The 21,785-nt window shown below is 32.7% G+C and overlaps 1 protein-coding gene across 2 annotated transcripts in view; it reads left to right on the plus strand.

The window, feature by feature from the left end:
• The window catches only part of TBCK (TBC1 domain containing kinase), a 157,148-nt gene that overhangs the window by 2,213 nt on the left and 133,150 nt on the right, over positions 1-21,785 (plus strand). For both annotated transcript variants that reach the window (XM_011361472.2, XM_011361471.2), the window contains exons 2-3: positions 883-1,103; positions 8,471-8,543. In XM_011361472.2, the coding sequence (XP_011359774.1) occupies positions 911-1,103; positions 8,471-8,543 (266 nt within the window). In that variant the 5' untranslated portion in view covers positions 883-910. The remainder of the gene's footprint in view (positions 1-882; positions 1,104-8,470; positions 8,544-21,785) is intronic.

Consider the following 21,785-nt stretch of genomic DNA (forward strand, 5'->3'; position numbering starts at 1 on the left):
TTTCCAAGCAGGCATATGAAAAGTGTCCTATTATCTTAATTTAGAATGCCAGATTTTTGGAAGCTGAGAAGAAAAGAATGCAGTGCTTGATCGATGGAATGTCTTTTTAGTGGTATACCTGGGCGAGAGAGAGACTTTTTGTCAGGGACTTTTTTGTTGATTGAATGAGATTGATTTTAGATCAGGTTTCTTAATCTCCAGGCTGTTCTATTACACAACTCTGGGGGACCATTTTCTTTGGAATCCATGCTAATAGGACCCCTCAGGATCTACACATGGAACATCTATCTCTAACCTGAAGCAATAACAGCTATCAAGATTCTTGAGAGAATTAAAACAGATCACATGTAAAACACTTAGCACAAAAACAAAAATTGATTAGTCATTTAAGTAACATTATAGTGCCTTCTGTTATCTAGTTTAATTTTTACTACTATTAGTAGTCCTTGATTATTTAAAGTTTCTGGTTGGTGTCTATATTTCCTCTTCCTGATTTCCCTCACTCTGAAAAGGAAAAGTTTGTAATAATCTGCGAGTTAAGTTTTAGGTAAAAAGAAGAGCCTTATTGATATGAATATTCAAATAACAAACTTACTCTAAACTCTTATAATTGTCATGTGTCATTGAAGGAGCAATGTTCTATCTTTTTCTTTATAAACCATTGAAAATCTTTGATTTTGTTTTAGAGCTGTGATATAAATTTATGACCGTGTGGTTTTTCCTGTTTTATATTATCTTGGAATTTTAAAACTTGATTTTTTTTTTTTACTTTGAAGTGTTCAGATTAGCATTTCCTCCAAGATATATGTGGTTAATCACGTTTAAGTTGAGAAAACGCTGGCTTAATCTTTGGTTGATCTGCCAAAAACTCTCCTTTTCCAGATTATCTTGGAAGATCTAGGACTCCAAAATGTTTCCCTTGAAGGATGCTGAAATGGGTGCTTTTACCTTCTTTGCCTCGGCTCTGCCACATGATGTTTGTGGAAGCAACGGGCTTCCTCTCACACCAAATTCCATCAAAATTTTAGGACGCTTTCAAATTCTTAAGACCATCACTCATCCCAGACTGTGCCAGTATGTGGATATTTCTAGGGGGAAGCATGGTGAGTTGTTGTTTTCTCCATTGTGTGTTCTCTACTCTGTTACCCTGATTAGATTACAAATATATAGTGAATATATGAAATCAGTATGAGTGCACATGTGTGCCTTCACCTTTCACTCCAGCCAAAACTCCAGTCATTTGAGTTTTCTCGACTACATTTGAATGATTCATGTTTCTCAGATCTGAAAATCAGGATTTTTAGTTTTCTCTCTTAGGGAAACCACCTATTCTTAAACATATTTCTTCCCCTCTATAAGAAGGAAATGAAAGTTTTAATTTTAGAAACTTTGGAATTCTCTGTTGGATTGTATTTTATGATTGAAAGTAAGAATTTTGACTAAGTCTCTTCAAATAAAAAGAGAGCCACTAATTTTTTTTTTTTTTTTTTTTTTTTGAGCTGCAGTAGTCTCTTCATATAGGATTCCATTTGGAGAACTAAGGTAGAAAAGTTGAACCCAATTGGGTTAAAAAGTCAGTGTTTCGCCAAGAGGATGTTTACTGCCTTTTCGGTAATATAGTCAGGTTTTTCCATGTCCCATATCTTAGTCCATTTGGGTTGCTGTAACAAAATGTCATAAACTGAGCATTTTATGAACAACAGACATTTATTTCTCACAGTTCTGGAGGCTGGGAAGTCTAAGATCAAGGCACCAGGAGATTCCATGTCTAGTGAGGCCCATTTCTTCATTGATAGCCATCTTCTCAGTATAAACTCATGTGGTAGGAAGGTCAAGAGAGTTCGCCCAGGCCTCTTTTATAAGGGCATTAATCAAAATTTGAAGGCTCTGTACTCATGACCCAATCACCTTTCAGAGGCCTCACTCCCAAATACCATTCCATTGAGGAATAGGTGTCAACATAGGGTTTTGTGGGGGACACCGATGTTCAATCTATAGAGTCCCTAAAAATGTTTATGGTGGCAATATTGTAATTATTTAAAAATTATTTTTGGAAGCTTAATTGCATGCTGAGGTTTCATTTTTTTCTTAAATTTTAAAAGTATTTCAGTGAAATGTATTTAATTTTTCAGACATATATTTCAAAATAATTTGTAAAAGTTAATCCTATATACTTGCTGATATTGAACTGTTTTTTCTATAAAAATGGCATTTTCATGTATTTGTCCTAATATGAAAAGTTCTCAAAAATGCAAACTACATTTTCTTTATTGTTTTGAAAAATAGGTTAAATGATCCTTTCAAGTAGTTTGGGTTATGTCTTAAAAATATTTGCTATGAAAGTTTTATAGACTTTGAGTAGAAAATGTTTAGGGTAATAAATATTATCAATGGCTAATATTTATTGAGTGCTTATCATGTATTAGGCAGCATTCTAAGTGCTTTATATATTTTAATTAATTCTCTGAATATTGAGGTAGGAACTATTATTCTCATTTCACAGATAAGGCAATTTAGGCACAGAACAATTAAGTAACTAATCCAGGAACTTTTGGCAAGTTTGTTTTGTTGTTAAATAAAAAGATGAAACTTTTTGCTGAAGTTTTTATTTGTTAAGTGGCTTTGATGACATTAACTAAATGTTTTAAAATGATAGAAATCATTTGGGGTTTTTGTATCACTGAAAAAGTGACAGGTATTGTCAATCTCCCCCCTATCCAATTATAAATTTTCAATTGTCTGGTTTGTCCAGTTCCAAAACCACTCTAGACAAAGCTTGGAAATATAGTAGATACTCATTAGCATCCATAGCTGGTGACTATAGTTAGTCTTGCTGTTTTACATCTGCAGATTTGAAGTATGCCTATCTTCCAAGTTATACCTCTTTCCAGTTTTCCTTAGGCTTTCTTTTCTTAGGATAATTGACTCAATAGTCCTGGATATTTCTTGAGGTCCATCTCTTCCTCCTTCTACCCAAATGAGCCCCTGTAAACACTGAACCAGGAAAAACCTGATATAATCCCTATGGGGAACACTGTTGGTGACTTTGCACAGGAATTTTTTTAGTTATCAATGTCAGATAAGAACCGATCCCCTTAGATACTGTAAGACTCTGTTAGTGTTGAAGCCAGCTTAAGAATCTGGGTAGTTAGTTTTTTTAGGCCCGTCCACCATGTTATTTATTCTGCTTCCCCTCCTTGCTCTGCTAGATCTCAGCAGCCCTCTCTTTTAGGGTGACACAGGTCATAGGTATATATAAAATTCATATAGATTAAGTTCAGCTGCTTGGAATGAAAATATCAGTGATTGTAAAAGGTCAAGGAATTTGATTATCTTATTTATGTTGGCACTGCTCATTGTCTTGAAAAGTTGTATGCATAAGGAATAAATAACTAAATTAGAATATGTGTTTATGTAAATGTCTCTTTGTTCCAAAGCATCTTAATCTTTTCAGTTGCATTTAGTCTGAAAAAGTTTTTTTCAGATGAAATTTGAAGTTTCTACTCAACAGTCTCCTCACTAAACACACATTTCACAATGATATAACAACACATGATTTTGGTTTGGACTCCACTTAATTGTCTTCTCAAAGAATTTTGATTTTGTTTTCTTTTCCCTCTTTGTTCTGTTTTTGCCATACAGATTCTTTACATTTTACCACTGTTATTCCCCACTTCCACCATCCCCTTCCTATTTAGAGTTAAGTGTGACTTATGGTTGCTTTTAGTAACATGTTTTCAAATGTTGAGTTAGCTCAGAAATCAGGATTTCACTTATTTCTATAGATAATTCAAAACTGATTCAAGATGATACTAGTTTCTTGCTAACTCAGCAGGGTCAAGTAGTTAATCTCAAAAATAGTGGACATTTTATTAGAATTTGAGATCTTGGTTTTAAAAAAAAAGTTAAGGAAAATATCTTTAAAATGAATAAAGCAAATAAAGCATGAAACTAGTTAACAAATTTAATCTTTTTATTTTGAGCTACAAATCTCAGCAGTGTTTAGAAGCAGAGAAAAGGTTGTAAATTGTAATACATCCCATTTTATTTGGTACTGATCACCCAGAAATCTTTTGGTTATTGCTAGTGAAATCAAGAACAAAATTATTTTAACTGATAGATTTGAAATTCAAGTAGAGAATAATAGAATTGTTAAGGACCTGTAAGATAATTTATTCTATATCTCTAGATGTATATAATTTCAACCTAAATGTTTATATCATTTCAGAGTTCCATCAGAGAAATAGAACCAGTAGGATATATATAATTATTAAGTATTAGTAATTTATGTTATTGTGGAAGCTGAGTAGGCAAGTCTTAAATCCATAGGCACGACACCAAGAAGGACACTGAACTCTTAGATGAGAACTAAGCTGTTGGGTAGAGTTTCTTCTTCAGAGAAGTTTCAATTCTGTTCTTAAGGCCTTCGTGGCTGATTGAATCAGGATCACCGAGATTATCTAAGACAATCTCTCTTACTTAAAGTAAACTGATTATAGGTTTTAATCACTTATAAAATACCTTCACAATAAAACCTAGATTAGTGTTGTAATAAATGGAGGCTAGAGCCTAGCCGTATTAACTCATAAAATTGACTATCATAGTGACCTAGTAACAATACTGTTTTTTAAGCACACAATTTTTCTTTGTTAGTTTTACTATATAAATATTTATGTAAATATTATATTTAAAAGGTGATGAGCTAGTCTGAACTTTTACTGTGAATAACAAAATAATGATGCAATATGCTAATAATCTTTCAGATCATTTTAACACATTCACAAATTTTCTGTTAAAAAATATTTAATCTTTTTTAAAATCTCTTTCCTTATCCTTCATTATCTTTCTTGCTCCATATTATCCTCTCTTTAATTTCTTAGCATTAAATTAAAACTATGATTCAAGCTATATGTACACTACAGTGATACTTGACAGTCATCAGATATTAGAAGATTATTTCACAGTCTTATATGTTCTATTCTTTAAAGTTCATTTTAGTGTCACATTTGTTTTTTTATAAATAATGCCACTACATTGTTGACTTATATCTGGCATATTATGATTCTTAAATATTTTTATCATATTTTATTTTGTGAAACTATGTTGTTTTTTATAACAAACGGAAGTTATTTTTAAACAGTAGTTCAAAATTTCAGTATGAAGAAGACTCTCTAATGATTTCTTGAAAAAACTAGTTTGTATTGGAAACATTGTTTTGGTATACATTTTGTTACCTCTGGGAGAAACTTTGATATTCTACCAATCATCATGGCTCTACTGTGTTAAAATAATCCTTCAATATTCCATGGGATTCTGAAGCTTTGGCAAACTCTGGTTTATGATATTTTGAAGGAGCTTCCAGAAGAAGCCTGACAAAAATATTTTTCTAAATCATTTTAAGCCTGACAAATTTTAGGCTAATGCCACACACTTTGGAAATCTCTCATAGATATTGAGACTTAAATTGTATAATTTAAAATTATTAATTAATGGAATATATACATTTTAATAAATTCTGATGTTTTTGTTTTAAAATTAGTGCTATTGAGGTATTATTATGCCTAATTTGCAACATACACATATACTTTCTGCAAAGAACAGATTTCTGTTTAGGGAATGATTGTTACCATACGAGACTCTTATTCATTTCTAATGGCCACATTATGGCTTTGCTCAAATTAACTCATTTAACAAGTATTTTTATATTTGATGTTTATAGCTATAGTGCTATTCTAGACAATGGCGATATATTTTGAACAAGACCAATATTGTTCCTACCATCATGAAATGTATTATCTAGTGGAGAACAAAGTCATTAAATAAAATTCTATGTAAATCTTTAGAGTTGAAATAAGTGCTGCAAAAGAAAAATAAAATGTAGAATAGATTACAGTATAGGTGGAGCAAATTAATTGGAGTGGGGCAGAAAAGTGTTCCTTGTGGAAGTCACATTTAACCGAAGAATGAAAAATAATAATAACTAACACTTAGATGATGATCGCTATATATCAGGCACTATTCTAGGGTCTTATTATATACTAACTCATTTCAACCTCAGAACAACTTCATGAAATAAATGCTATTGTTTTCTTCATTTTACAGAAGAGGAAGCTGTGGCATAGAGAGGTTAACAAACTTCCTCAAAGTATTAAACCTGAGATTTGAGCCCATACAGAATAGTCTCTGCTCTTAACCACTTTGTTTCCTGATAGTCATTGATTGGGAGAAGGAAATAAGGAAGATCATTTTAGGCAATGGGAATCCTTGTGCTATTACCTTAAGGCACGAAAGGGGAAGGAAGGCCAATGTGATTGGAAGTTGGTGAGCAAGAGGTAAAATAAAAAAAATAAAGCTAGAGAGGAATTACATATTCAGGTTTATTATTTTATCACTTAGACTTTAGTATGAAAATATATTGGAAGGGAATGAGAATGTGAAGATCTTTTAAGAGATTATTATAGTAATCTAATAAGAGGTGATGCTAGTTCGGACTCAATTGTAGCAATCGGAGCAAATTGTACAGATTCCGGAAACTGTTGGAAGATAGAAATACCAGGATATTTTGTTTGGATTTGAGAAAGGGAGACTTTTCCTAAGTTTCTAGCTGCAGCAGACACTGAGATAGTAGTACCATTTACTCAAATATTAACAAGCTTAAAGAACAAACTATATGTTCAATTTGGGTTCTGTTGAGTTTGAGGTGACTTTTATATTAAACTGAGAACTTGTCTATAAAAGCTGCAATTCAGAAGAGAGTCCTGGGCTTGGAATAAAATTTGAGAGTTTTTCAACCGTGGGAGTAAGTGAGGAGAAAACACAATATGAAGACCCAAAATCAAAGGTGTGGGAACTAGACACATTTAAATTAGGGTCAAAATGATGCCATTCTATAGAGGAGACAGGAGAGGTAGCCAGATAGCTGTAAGGAAAACTTGGAAAACATGGTAAGATGGAAACCAAAGGAATGTAGCTTCTCATTTTGGTTTTCTGATGGTATTATTTGCTTTTTCCTTCTAGAACTTCACAGTTGTACTAAGTTGCTTAGAGTTCAACTTTGCATGCTTTTTCTTTTATTGAATCGAAGAACAGATTTTTTATTTCATGATTTTCTTCCCTGTTCTCTTTCTCCTTTTATTCCTAAGTGTTCTTTCAAATTTAACTTCCTTTAAGTTCCTGTTTAGATCACTTGGAGTCTTTCATCTAAAAATGATAGCTTTTTTTTCAAGCATTTTTAATTTTAGTGTTTCAGATCATTATGTATAATGCCACCAGCTTAGACAGTTTCAGCTTCTAAGATGTAACCTATGCAATATCATGCCTTCACACCTCACATGACTTCCTGTATACCATTGTCCTTCATCTCTGTGCCCCTATACAAGACCACATGTTGATCTAGTTATTACTGAGTTATTCCTTGTACTGAATCTCTTACTCTGATATTTTCCTTTCCCATCTTCTGCTGTCTAATTTTTCTACCTTTGCTACTTTTCGTTTTCACCAAATCTCTTTATAGTTATCACTGTTTCCGATCTCATTACACCTTCACTTCTTTATCTTGTCTGACATCTATATTTTGTGTTAACCTTCTTCCTTATCTAACCTAGAACCCACTTTGCATGGATATTCACAGTATTCTTTTTAAACTCTTGATCTCTCCTAAAATAACCTTATTGTATACCCAACCACCCATTTATACTTTTCTCTTGCTTCTCTTACATTCATCTATTCATATGTATATATGCACACACACACACACACACACACGCACGCATATATGTATATAATCTGTTACTGTGTCAGACAATGTGTTAATCACTAGGGATAACTAATGAATAAAAATAAGTTATAGACTGACAATCAGAACTGTACACTCTTATTCATAGACAGTCGATCTGTTGGGAAATAAAAATTACATCATAATAGTGATTTTGCCCACTAAAATTTTATTACTTAATTTTAGAAGACCCTAGGATGTTACAAACAATCCCGGTATGCTTTCTGTCTTTCTCCATAGTCATGATTCAGAACATTTCTGCTTTTCTTGAGTTTCCGAACTCAATTTTACAGATCTTGTGTTAGTCCCAGGCTGTCAAGACAATCTGTCCCTACCTCCCAATTTCCCTTTCCCTTCAAAATTTCTATCTTCATCCAAACTTTTCCTTCTTCTAGCCTGTGTCAGAGGAAGTATCACTTCTTTTTTCCAAAGGTAAGCCTTTCCGTCTGTTTTTCCTGATGCACAGGGGAAAAACTCTAGAGAAAAACACAAGATGAAAAGAAATTGTTATTTAATGTATTGTTATGTATGTTGATCCTGTTATTCTATATATTTGGTAATTATGTAGTCAATATAGAGTTTCATTCTTTTAAAATGCCATTTGAACTATATGTTAATATCTTTAGTGGTATATATTATTTTGTTATTAAAAATGTGTTAATCAAATATGAAGTGAATTTGTTTTGTTTTACTCAGAGAGACTGGTGGTGGTGGCTGAACACTGTGAACAGAGTCTAGAAGACTTACTTCGAGAAAGGAAACCTGTGAGGTACTGTGTAACATCAGGAAATTTAAATGAAAAGCAGAAATTTGCAAACAAAGACATTTTAAATAGAAACTTCAGGGTTTTAGTTTCTTCTGTTACTTGTTTAATGATAAAATATAGGTACAAATTTTCATTTTAGGAAATTTAATTCAAGGACCTCATAGAAATTCATCTTTGACTTTATCCAGTGTTCAGCTATTGTTAGGTAGGCATTCTCCGAAGTACTTGACAAAAATTCCTACAGGGAATATATTTGAAAATTTGAAATCTTTTTAGTACTAAGCATTTCTTTAGCTCAGATTAAGAGTGTTTTCCTAAGCGGGATACTTAATAACTTATCACAAGATACTGGTATTCCTAGGGACATAGTAACTGTTTTAAGTAAAGGCCATGCTGAAGAGTAGTGAAAAGTAATAATGATGGCTTGGGTGGAATCTAATGATACAGTTTAAATTCGATTATTTCAATGAGCCAGTAAATTTATTTTCTACTTATGGCATTCTTGACAAGAAGAGCATGTTTTCTAAATTTCATTATAAATATTCCATTAAATGAGCTTCTTCAAATATTTTCTGAAATTATATTAAAATCATCAAAAGTATTTCTTTAATGAATTAAAAAAATGTTGTACAAACCAATGAAAAGTACTTCCCAGGAGCCTTTACAGGATTATGATTATCTATTCTAGTTTAAAGAAATATTCTTGTTGGTCAATACTTCTTAATCAGTGCTGTATTCTAGAAGAAAATAAATCTCTTTCAAGGGAGAAAAAAATATATATCTTACTAAATAGTAGTAATTTAATAGAAGCAAAAATTACTTACATAATAGTAGTAATTTAATAGAAGCAAAAAAAAATTATATAAAAATGCTTTCCTTACTACTTTAAATGATTTGGTTTTAAGTAGTCTCTGGAATGAAAGATGCAGATATCAAGTATACCATTCATTGCCTTATTTTTCTATATATTTAGAAATAGCTTAACATTATGTAGTGAATATGTTTTTATAATTTTTGCGTGTCACAAATCTTTGATTTTATTTTTTAAGAGTGTATTACTCTTTGTTCACCACTTTAAATGCATACCTTATAGGCCACCGGCACTACAAACAATTTTCTGTTAAAGCTAGTTAACATTAAAATTGAAAAGCAATTCTAGCCACATCTTTATGGAAAACAAAAACAAAAACAAAAAACACTTTCTTTTAATTCAGCCTGGGTTAAATTTGTATAAAGATTGGGAACAAATTGTAGCCATGTCTTCATCTAGGAATTTTAGCTGAGCATGGGTTAAATTTGTAAAAACATTTACAGTTCAGTATGTATGATGAAAAAGCCACTAACTGCTAGGCAACCTTGGATAATTTTCTTAATCATTTTCCTTATCTGTAAAACAAGGAGTTTTATTTGATCTAGGATTATTCTAAAGGCAGTTATTGTGAACTTTATACTTTATTTATTGTGCATTACATCTGATAATATAATATTGACCAATTGCCTTTATATTTTTATGTTTTCCTATACTAATATATAAACCTACTATTGCCTTTTATTTAAATAGTAGATTTCTTGACAGTAGAACCCATGACAAACCTAAGTGTAAAATTACAATGCTGTAATTTAAAAGGCTAAATTGTTATAGAAACATCTATTTTATGATCCAAAAATCCCAGGGATTTTTAGAGGACCTGCTAAAATATTTATCCCTAGGTACCTCATTTGTCTTACTCTAGTCCCAACCTTGCCTTGGTATTTAACCAAAAGAAAGCAAAAATAAATGTCCTTCAAAATATTTGCACAAGAATGTTCCCAGAAACATTATTCACAGTCACCCCAAACTGGGAAGAACTCAGATGACCATCAGTGGGAGAATGGATAAACAAATCAGGATATATAAATCAGCAGTACTGATGTGCACAATACCATGACCAACCTTAAATATATTCTGACCAAAAGAAGCTAGACTCAAAAGATTATATTCATCTATTTATGTGACAATCTAGAACAATCATAACTCATTCATGGTGGTAGATATAAAAACAGTGCTTGACTCTGGTTATGGGGAGGGGTAATACAAGGACTGATTCAAAATAGCCTTGAGGGACATGTATGGGGTAATGTAAGTTTTTTACATCCTGATCAGGGTGCATGTTCTTGCAAAATTTTTCAAAGCTCACTGAAATATACACTTAAGGTGTGTGCATTTCACCTATGTAAATTATACCTTCATTTTTTTTTTAACCTGTTGAGTTATTTACTTTGCTTGAGTTTTGAATCCCTCATATAGCAACAATATTATGGTGTTAATGAGGATGTTTGAGTGAGTGACGTATTTCTTTGTTTTTATAAGAAGAAATAGTGGTAATTAGTTATTGTTTCTTAAATTACCTTAACACTTAGTGGCATACAGCAATAAACATCATTTCCATAATTTGTCTGAGTCAGGAATTAGCTTAGCTGAGTTGTTCTAGCTCAGGATCTTATAAGGTTGCAGTCAATGACTACAGCTGAGGCTGTAGGCTGTAGTCATTTGAAAGCTTGACTGGGGATAGATGATTTGTTTATAAGATAGCTCAGATATTTGGTGACAGTTGTTGACAGGAGAATTTAGTTCCTCCCTGAACTGAGGGCCCTTCCACAAGCCTTTTGGCTATGCTCACAGCCTGGTTGCTTGGCTTCTCAGAGTGTGCAGCCTCTGAGAGAAAAGAAAGCAAAGGTGGAAGTTGCAATGCATTTTTTGACCTAGTGTTAGGAACCAGTATGTTCCTGAGGTACATACTAGCACAGTACCATTTATGCAGTATTCTATGGGACTTGGAGGTCAGCCATTAACTCTGGTGTGGAAGGGGACTACACAAGAATGTGAATTCCAGGAATCAGGGGTCATTGAGGATCATCTTAGAGGCCGGCCATCACAGAAATTTTTGAGATCATCAAGTACTTAAAAAAAAAAATAAGAGTGAAATACTCAATCAACATTAACACTAGCTGAAAAATAACTACTAGGTTTTCTTATAAGAAATGCGTTCTTAAAATTATTTAGTATTTGGGCATTTCGGGCAGAAGAAGGAGTTTATGAAGGGAGAGAGGGTTGAGCATTAGGGGAATATCAAGAAGTATTAGAGATGGAAAAGAGTCTTCACAGAGTCTTCCTATGCTATCGGAATTGCTCTGCATTCTAAAAGTTGATGTAACCCACGCTCTGGTGTTCCCAGCCATTCTAAAGGACTCTATAAGCCACAACTAGAGTAGTTTTCTGGTCATCAGGATGTATAACTGTAGAATGTTTGTTTTGATCTCCACATTTCCCTTTCTGTCCATATCGTCCTTTCCTGACTTACTAAAAGGACTGAGGCAGACGAGGGAAACTGGTAACTCAGAGGACAAATTTCCATTCTCATCATTTTACCTCAACTCTATCATTTGATTTTTTTACTTTCAATTTACTATATAAGGATACAGTTGATATTGCTTTGCCAATAAGATTAAATCCATTAGCCCATGAAATGGTTTATTTTTCTGTGCTTGTCATCCTTTATCCTTGTTTTAGAGATAATAAATCTCATAGTAATGAACACCAATAGTTTCAATAGTATAAAAGTGTAAATAAGTCACTTGTCTTCAGTGCCTTTGTATATATCTTCATGAGGAGAAAATGTTACTGATGGAAGTATATTCTTTGAACAAGTAGATGAACATAAACAGGATTAAATGCAAATTTCATAGTATGCCATTTACTACTTTTAATGGTCTTTTATTTAAATTAGAACATACAGTAGCTTTTATGGGTCTTTGTTCTGTTTATATATATATGTGTGTGCATATATATCTTCAAATAAGATATATATAAACATTTTTGTAAAGTACTTTTTTTCATCATTCTGGTAATAGACTAAAATTCAACATTTATTCATTTTGAAATATAGCATTCAGCACTTAAAAAGTCTTTGAGTAGAAATGATTCTTTCAGGTTCAGTTCCAAGTTGTTATCTGATCCATTCAACTAAATTAGCTTTGTGGAAAACTATTTGACTTTCCATGTGTTTGGATTACATTAGTCTCCAATAACAGAGCAGGTTTCATATGCTGAGTTGATGTGCTGCAATTTTAATTAATTCTATAACCTGTTTATAGAAAGCGAGAAGGTGTTCTTATGGCTTATAAATCAGTTCTTTCTCCTACTGCCAAAAGTAAACACCCTGCACCTGTAAGAAAGGCTAATGCAAAGTAAACAGGAAATTTGTTTTCATTGGGGTCGCAATTTGAGACCCATGATTTTTGCTTGTCCATCTGTCTCTAACTGTTGCAAAACACTAAGCTGCTAGTTGTCTGGTAGTTATTTGCAGTTGATTGCCTGAACTTAAACACCATTCAAGGCATATATCTTATTGGATTTATTATATTTTGAAGAAAATTTTAAATCTTTTGCAAAATTGGTAGGATTTGGTAGGAGAGTAGAGGAATGGAGGAATGGAGACTAGAAACTTAGAGGAGTCTTGTGTCAATTTACTAACTTTTTTATAACAATTTTAATATCATTAAACTAAGTAATATTGTACCAAAACATAATAGTGGTAATTTGTATTGCAAATATATTATTGCTTAAGACTATCTTGTGGTTTCAGACCCTACTAACAAATTAGGCACTCTCTCTTTTTATAATTTTAATGGCCATAAAACCCTTTTGAGGATTCATGTTATGCAAACAAAATAATAATTTTGTATTATGTATGACCTGGAGGTATTATCGAGTCAGTCTTTTATAAAGAAATGTTATATGTGTAGATAACTTGCTGGCTTGGTTTAAAAGAGAAAAAACTCCTCACCTTTTTTATTTTTTTAAGTTTGTTCAAGCTCAAATATGAGGAGTTAATTTTTGGAGAATGCTGTTCTCTTTTTAGTGGCTTTTATATTGTACTTGTGCCAGAGTTCAGTTTTGCCAATATTTCCTCTCCAGTTTCAGTTAAATGATCAGAATTATTTGTTGGAAACATAGAGGTATGGAATTCAATTAAACTAGTAGGTTTTAAGAAAAAAAGTAGAGTGTTTAGAAGATGTGTTTGAAGTCATCTCATATTGGTGCCTGTGAATTTGCTTAATTGCTGCCCTAAACCCAGATTCAAGAGGCTAAAAAGTGGAGAAATTGAAATCTCAACTCTTTTCTGAAATATTTTCCATTGAATGTTAAAAAAGGGCTTACACCTTCATGACTCCTATTAAAGCAAGCTTGAGGAAATTGTCTTGTAAGTCTAAGTGCCATTTGGAAAGTATTTTCCTTTTGTGTTAGTGTTATTCAGAACATATACTTTTGCCTAATCTATAAAAGTGCCAGCAAGTATAGTTCATAGACATAGATATTTGGCAAAATTTTTGCACATGCAGTAAAGTTTCCTCATTGTCCTTAAATTTGCAGGTGAAGATGGGATGAGTAGTACAGACATGTTTCTTTAATAAAATGTAGTTTGTCATATGTTTCTAGGGTTATGGTTTTGAAAATTTACCAGAGAATGATCAGCATTGCAGAGGTTATACTTGGAGACTTTGATGGGAAACAGGCTATGTCTGCAGCTTTTCACTAGCTTGGTGGAAAACATGATCTGACTTAACTTGGATGAGTACGTTTTATTTGCCCCAGTTAGAAGATTGTCTACTCACTGAATTAGATATTCTAAGGAATTTTGGACACATTGTAGAATGAAGTCTAATGTTAGATAATGAGCCAGGTCATAGTCATCAGAAATAGACAGTAATATTCTTATTTTAGAATATAACCTGATGGTGGAAGTTAAGGCACTCATATATTTTCTGCCTTCAAGGGCCCTAGTTTCAAAGTGCATTTAAAATTATTGCAGTGTAGTCAAGTAACTTAGAGATTTATATAACTGATGTATATTTTTCTTCCTATTTTGTTTGTTTCGTTTAAAGATGGAAAATAATACCAAAAGATGCTCTTTACTTAGACTTGAAATCTTGCAGATATCTTTTGCTTTCTCTCTCTCCTATACTCTATATCCTATTACTTGTCAAGTATTGTAACATTCTTGCTGATATTTCTCTCATTGCTGCTGTCCTCTACATTCTCTAGTTCAGGCCTTCATTAACAAACAGCTTGATTATTGCCTGGCAGCATTCTCCTAACTGGTCTTCCTGCCTTTAGTCTTTCCATATTCGAATTACTCTTACTTTTTACTTCTATATTGGCATTTTTAAAAAGTAATCTATTCCCTGCTCAAAAACATTTGGTGGCTCTCCGTTTGTGTGTGTGTGTGTGTGTGTGTGTGTGTGTGTGAAGAAAATGTATTTTACAGGCATAATATATAACTTCAATTTAACTCTAAATTATTTCCAAATAGTGTCTAAATTGTACAAGTAGTTTTTTATTGTAATCAATATATAGTTGAGGAGTTGAGTGTCAGAGAATTAAATTATACTATGAAGGCTGCACTGTCTTTTTGCCCAATAGTGTATCTCCATTCATTGGCACAACGTATAACACTTCTTTAACTAATTCACTTAGCTCTGTCCTATTGCATACCACTGAACCAAAGAAAAAAATTATATTTTTCTTCTCCAAATGCCTTTATTATATTGTATCTCTCTAGTTGTAACTTTCCCCTTCTAGCTTATAATTGTTTACCTGCAATTATAGAATTAAGGAAGGTATGGTTCACTTTCCCTTATTAACTATACTTTTTTCACATGTATAGTGTAATTTTTCTTTTTTCTGTCTCCTAAAGTTGTTAGCATGAGTTTGCATATAGTTAATGTGTTGTAAATCAACTATTGAATGAACTAATTATATTTTAAGTTAAGCAAGCAAGTAAAAATCCAATTTCCCAATAACCTCCCTTTAAAACAACGGCCAAAAATTTAATTCCCAAAAAAAAAAAAAAATTTTGGGGAAAAGAAGCAAAGGTGGCCTGGGAAATTGGTAACTAATGGCCTGGAAAAAATTTTTTTAATATAATGATTAGAAGAAACAAATTGTCCATTTTCATTCTTAGGGCTCTAGGAAAGAATCCACTTCTAAGCTCATTTGGGTTTTTGGCAGAATTCTGTTCCTTGCAGTTGTAGGACTGATATCCCTGTTTTCTTGATTACTATCAATCAGGGGCTTCTCTCAGGGGCTGCGCTTTGGCCTTCTGTAGCTCCAAAGCCTTCTCCATCTCCAGTGGAGAATCTCCCTAATATCACATCTCCTTCATGCCAGGAATCTCTTATTTCCACCGTCTAGATCCAGATTTCAAGGACTCATGCAATAAGGTCAGTCTCACTTAGACAGTCCCCCTTTATTTAAGTCAGTGGTGCCATAAAACATAATGTGATCATGAGAATAAAATACATCATATTAATAGTCCCTGATAGAAAATATACATCAGGGAGCAAAGATTATGAGAACTATCTTAGAATTCTTCCTACCAAATTTGGTTAGTCAAAATTTGGGAAAAGTTTTTGGTCTTTAGCAAGTGTGATATTTGGTGTTCTTGTTTGAATTAGTAAAGTCATTGTGGCTGAGATGCTGGGAATTGTAGTGTGTTGTGTTACCAAAGCACTCCCAGCTTCAGTGATTCACTAGAAGCACTCGCAGAACTCAGAAGTCATTATACTAATGGTTCCATTGTTCTTATGATAGCGAAAGGGTACAAAGCAAAATCAACCAAGGGAAAACAGTCGGGCAAAGTATGGAGGAAAGCAGGCAAGAAGCTTTCCAGAGTCCTCTCCCAGAAGATTTGGAGAAGATGCACTTAATTCCTCCAGCAACTAATTGTAATGACATGTGTGAAGTGTTGACTTTTAGAGGGACTTTCCTGAGCCTAGGAGTTGAGTGTTTTGTTGGGGTTTGATCACAAAGGCACATAATTCTTGTATGTGCTGACTGTAGTTACTGACACTGCAGACCCCCCAGAAGGAAACAGGTGTTCAACATATCCCACTGTTTCTGCAAACTAGACAAGCTAGAGTGGTTCAAGGTCTCAAACCCTCTTATAAGAACATTCTAAGAGCACAATTTCCAGGAGCTCACAAAAGGCCAATCAGGACAATAGGCACTTTTGGGGAATGTGCAAGGTTTGAAACTCATGAGATTTTTTTCGTGGAGGTATTAAAGTAGATTTTATAGTCAATTCCTTATGACTTTGCAAATTAATCGTTGCCAGTCCTGTACAGTTAGGATTTGCCTAAAGACTGTTTTTATCATTTGTCAACAAAGTATTTGTTTTCTATTGCTGCCATAACATATTGCAACAAATTCAGCAGCTTAAAACAACACAAATTTATTATCTCCTGCATCTATAAGTCAGAAGTCTATTGGGCTTGGAAGGTTTCTCTGCTTTAGGTCTCACAAAGCAAAAATCAGGGTGTTCGCATTTCCTCTGGAGGCACCAGGCAAGAACCCATTTCCAGGCTTATTCTGGTTTTTGGTAGAATTTGGTTCCATGAGGATAGGACTGAGATCCCCATTTCCTTGCTGGCTGTTGGCCAGGAGTAGTTTTTAGCTTCTGGAAACCACCAGCATTCCCTGGCTCATGGCCCCATATCTTTATCTTTAAACCTAAAAAAGGTGAAATATCTGCATTTTATAATTTTACTAGTGAGGTAAGAAATTATATACTTTTGAAAGACTTTTTTTTTTTTAGCAGAATGATCTGAAAATGATAGGGGATATCTGTGTTTGAAGGTATTTTCACCTATGAAAACTTTCTATTTGAAAAAATCATCTGCATATAGCCTCAAGAGTCAAGTGTCACAGCAACTTTTTCATTTACTCATTATTTTGCCTCCTATTCAACAAATCAATTCCCTCAGCAAATGAGAGCATTTTAGTAAATCAAGGTGGGAGATTCGTGCTTAGAATTTGTACTGACTTCAAGAGAACACTTTGAATTTTATTCTGGGGTATTATCTATATCCGTAAAATCAGAAGAGGGATGAAATAGTAATGAAATTAATCAGTACAATTTTCTATTAGGAAATGTTTGAAAGCAGAAACTACTGAGATGATAAATTATAAGATGTCGACACATAAAAGAACTGCAACTAAGTAAGCACTGGGAGTCAGGCTACAAAAGGCTCCAAGTGGGCTTTTTTTTTTTTTTTTTGTCTTTGTCTTCATTTTTAGCTATGCATTTTTTGTTCTCTCCTTTTTTTAGTTGCAATAGGGATTACAATATCATTCCTTAGTTTATCACAGTCTTCCTTGAATCAATATTATGCCAATTCACATATAATATCATGATCTTATAACAATATACTTCTATTACCCTCCTCCCATCTTTTGGGTATTGTTCATACATTTTACAATTTACATTTACTTTTACATATATTACAGATCTGGCTATACATTGTTGTTGATTTTTTGCTTTAAACAATTTCTTTAAATGCCTTAAGTAATGAGGAAAAAAACTTTTGCATTTAACCATGTATTTACCATTTCCTGAGCTCTTTACACTTTGTTTTGATCCAGGTTTCCATCTGGTATCATTTTCCTTCAGCCCAAAAAACTTCCTTTAAAATTTCTTTTAGTGCAAGTCTGACACTGACAGATTCTTACAGATTTTGGCCATGTGAAAATCTCTTTATATCATCTTAACTTTTTTCTTGGCATTTTATTAAAAAATTCACACAAAATAAAGTTGAAAGAATTGTACTACAAAAAAAATATTCTACAATTAATGTTTTGCCAACTTTGACTTTATCACATATTTACCCTTCTCACTGTTTGGTCATTAACCCATCTGCATTTCAAAGTAAGTTATAGATATAGCATCCCTAAATCTTTCAGCCTATGTATCATTAACTAGAATTCAATATGTGTTTACATTTTTTAGGTAAAAATTACTTTCAGTGAAGTACAAAAAACTTGCGCATCATTTGATGAATTTTGACAAATGTATATTATACTCTTGTATAACTCCAATACACGTCAAAATTAGATCACCACCACCATTCTAGAAGTTTTCCTTATGTCCCTTCTCAGTAAATCTTTATCGTTTACCTGTCCCCCAACTTCCAGAAGTAACTACTTTTCTTACTTTTTCATCTTAGATTAGTTTTGCTTATTGTAGCACTTTATAGAATTAGAATTATACAGTCAGTATATACTCTTTCATGTAAGGCTTCTTTCATTCATCCTAATATTTCTAGAAGTCATCTTTATTGTTTCATGTATTATAGCTCGTTCTTTTTTATTGCTAAGATGTATTCCGTTTTATGAATGTGCCAGTTTGTTTAGCAATTTTCTGTTTATGGACTCAGACATTTCCAGGATTTTGGCTATTAAATTTGTTTTTTTGTGGGGGGTGCGGTAGGGAGAGCAGATGTTTTCATACCCCTGGGTAAGTAAGTAGCAGTAGAATTGATAACTTTAGGGTAGACATATGATTAATATTAGAAACCACCAGACCTTTTTTCCAAGTTATTGTACTTTTGACATTACTACTAACAATGTGTGAGAGTTCTAGTTCCTCCATTTTCTCACTGGAAGTTGATGTTTTTATTCTTTTAGCCACTGTAATGAAGATTTAATTTGAAGATTTAATTTGCATTTCTATGATGACTAAAGATGTTAAGTGCTTTTCATGTAGTTATTGGGCATTCATATCATGACATTCTTATCTGTTCAAATTTTGGTCCCATTTTTAAATGGGTTATATTTCTTTTTATTAATTTATAGGCTTTATTTATATATCCTTTATGTTCTTCATATATATACTTTGCTGGATATATTTTACAAATATTTTCTGCCATTCTGGCTTGTCTGTTCATTTTTTAAGGTAATCTTGATGAGCAGAACTTATTATTTATGATAAAGTTCAATTTTTTCTTTTATAGTTATTGCTTTTTGTGTCATTTCTGAGGAACTTTCCTCTTCCCAAGGCATGAAGATATTCTTATATTTTTTTCTAGAGGTATTATAGTTTCATATTTTATATTGGATCTTTGATTTCCCTCAATATAATATTTGTGTATGTTGCTCATGTTCCGTTTTTGCTCTATGGCTATATACAGTTCCAGCTTTATTTGTTCAAAGGATTTTGCTTTCCCATTAGATTGCTTTGGTGCTTTTATTGAAAATTAAATGGCCATGTACATTTAGGTCTGTTTCTGGCCTTCTGTTTTGTTTTACTTATCTATATCCCTATCCTTATGCCGGTGCCATACTTTCTTAATTACTCTAGCTTTATTGTAAATCTTGGTCAGGAAATATAAGTTTTCCAGTGTTGCTCTTTGTTTCAAGATTGCTTTAGCTATACTTGGTTGTTTGCATTTACACATAAATTTTATAATAAGCTTCTCAGTTTCTAAAAATATTTGTTGGTATTCTGATTGGAATTGCATTGCATCTATAGTCCAATTTTGAAACAGCTGACATCTTAACAATATTGAGTCTTCCAATAAATGAACATGTTGTTTCTTTCATATTTTTAAGTCTTCTTTAATTTCTCTTAGCAATATTTTATCACTTACAATGTAAAGTTCTTGCTCTTTTGTTAAATTTATTTCTAAGTAGATTATGTTTTGATACGATTGTAGATAAAATTGTGTTTTGTTTTCTGATTGTTTGCTGCTAGTATATAAAAATGCAAGTATCATATGCATATAGTATATAAGAATACAATGAAATAGGTCAAGAAAAAGAAACATAAGGCATAAAGATTATAAGAAGGAGAGCAGGAAAGAAGGAAGAGGAGGAGGAAGAATAAAAAGAGGAAAAGGAAAGAGGAGAAGGAGTTGCACACTTATTTCTATTCAATGATGATGTGGTTTTTTATGAGAAAATCCAAAGGAATCTGAAAAAGAACTCCTTGAATTAATAAGGGAATTTAGCGAGGTCACAGGAAACAAGGCCAATATAAAAACATCAGCAATAAAATGTTAGAGTATGTTGCTTATTTAGCAGAATCACACAAACTGCTTAGCATCTTTTTTCTTAAGTGTATCAGATTAAATTGCCCTCTTAGAATATCAGATGATCTAATTGGGAAAAAAAATGATTATATAAAATAATGTTTGAGTAATATTAAGGTCTAGAGTGGATTCACCAGCTTGTAGTCCCTAAGACTTAGATATGAAACTGTGTTAGGTAGACAAGGTGCCAGAAATCACCAAAATGGAGGCTTGTGCTACAGAAAAGGTGACTTGACAATTTCTGTCTAGTGGTTAGCTGAGGCGAGATAGCTGGGAAACCAATATAACCAATAGTTTTCAAGGATGATAGATACTTTAAAAAAATGTTTTAATCAAAGAGATAAGTTTGCCTGAATGGAAGATGATCCTATCTCTGTACAGATATAGGCTGCAGCCATAATTCTTAGCAAGATCAGAACTTTTCTGAGAAGAAGATTGTACCTGATCAATTGTTTGAACAAGTACTTGCTTTAAGCCCCAGTGGCCAGCAAAATAAAACATGGGAAAATTTATCTTTGTTTGAAAACAGAATTGAGAATGGAAATTGTCAAATATCCTTCTCTATCATAGATTAAGCCAAACATGTCCCCATTAAAATTTTAAAATCTGAGAAGTCTGCTCAGTGAACTTGTCAAAATAGCAAAACTATCTCTCAGATACCTAAACGAGTTAACTTGTTGAAAAGTGTTCTTTACAATTTTTCATCTGAATCTCACTGTGCTCTCCAAAATGATTTTAGTTTTGGCATAATTAAAGGTTAGACATTCTTTCAAACAACAATTGGCCAAAATTTCTTGAAGCTATTTCTAGATAGAAGATCATATTATCAGTTTGTAAAAGACTTCTCTCTGCAATGTCAGAGAGATATATCTAGTTCACTTAAAATCATTGAGCTGAAAAGGGAGGACTATCCCTGATTTTTTGTTTCTTCCTCTCTAAACAGTTAGTTACCCTGACAGAAGGCCATTTTTGCTCATTCTTAATCTTAAGACAATATTTCTTTAAAGGCTTTTTGAAGAGTATTAAAAAGCCTTGAAATAATAGTTATGTTGTATAGTTTGGCACATAAGTGATTATTGTCTACAGTGTCAAGAGCATGTCAAAAATTCTATCAAAAGAAGTGCAGAGAAAACAGTATGTGCAAAAAGGCATTGATATGCAAGTATATATAAAAAAAAAAAGAGGCAAAGTGTCCATGGGAGGAAAAGGTGGAGGAGGTGAGCCTGGAAAGCTAAGTAGTAAAAACATCCATCAGAGAGCAATAAGAGTGTCCTCCCTATTTTTCTTTATAAAACAGTTTGAGAGGGTAGGAGTGGGGCACTCTTGTTTAAGATAATG

The sequence above is a fragment of the Pteropus vampyrus genome, unplaced genomic scaffold (assembly GCF_000151845.1).
Source record: "Pteropus vampyrus isolate Shadow unplaced genomic scaffold, Pvam_2.0 Scaffold67, whole genome shotgun sequence".
Classification (NCBI taxonomy): domain Eukaryota; kingdom Metazoa; phylum Chordata; class Mammalia; order Chiroptera; family Pteropodidae; genus Pteropus; species Pteropus vampyrus.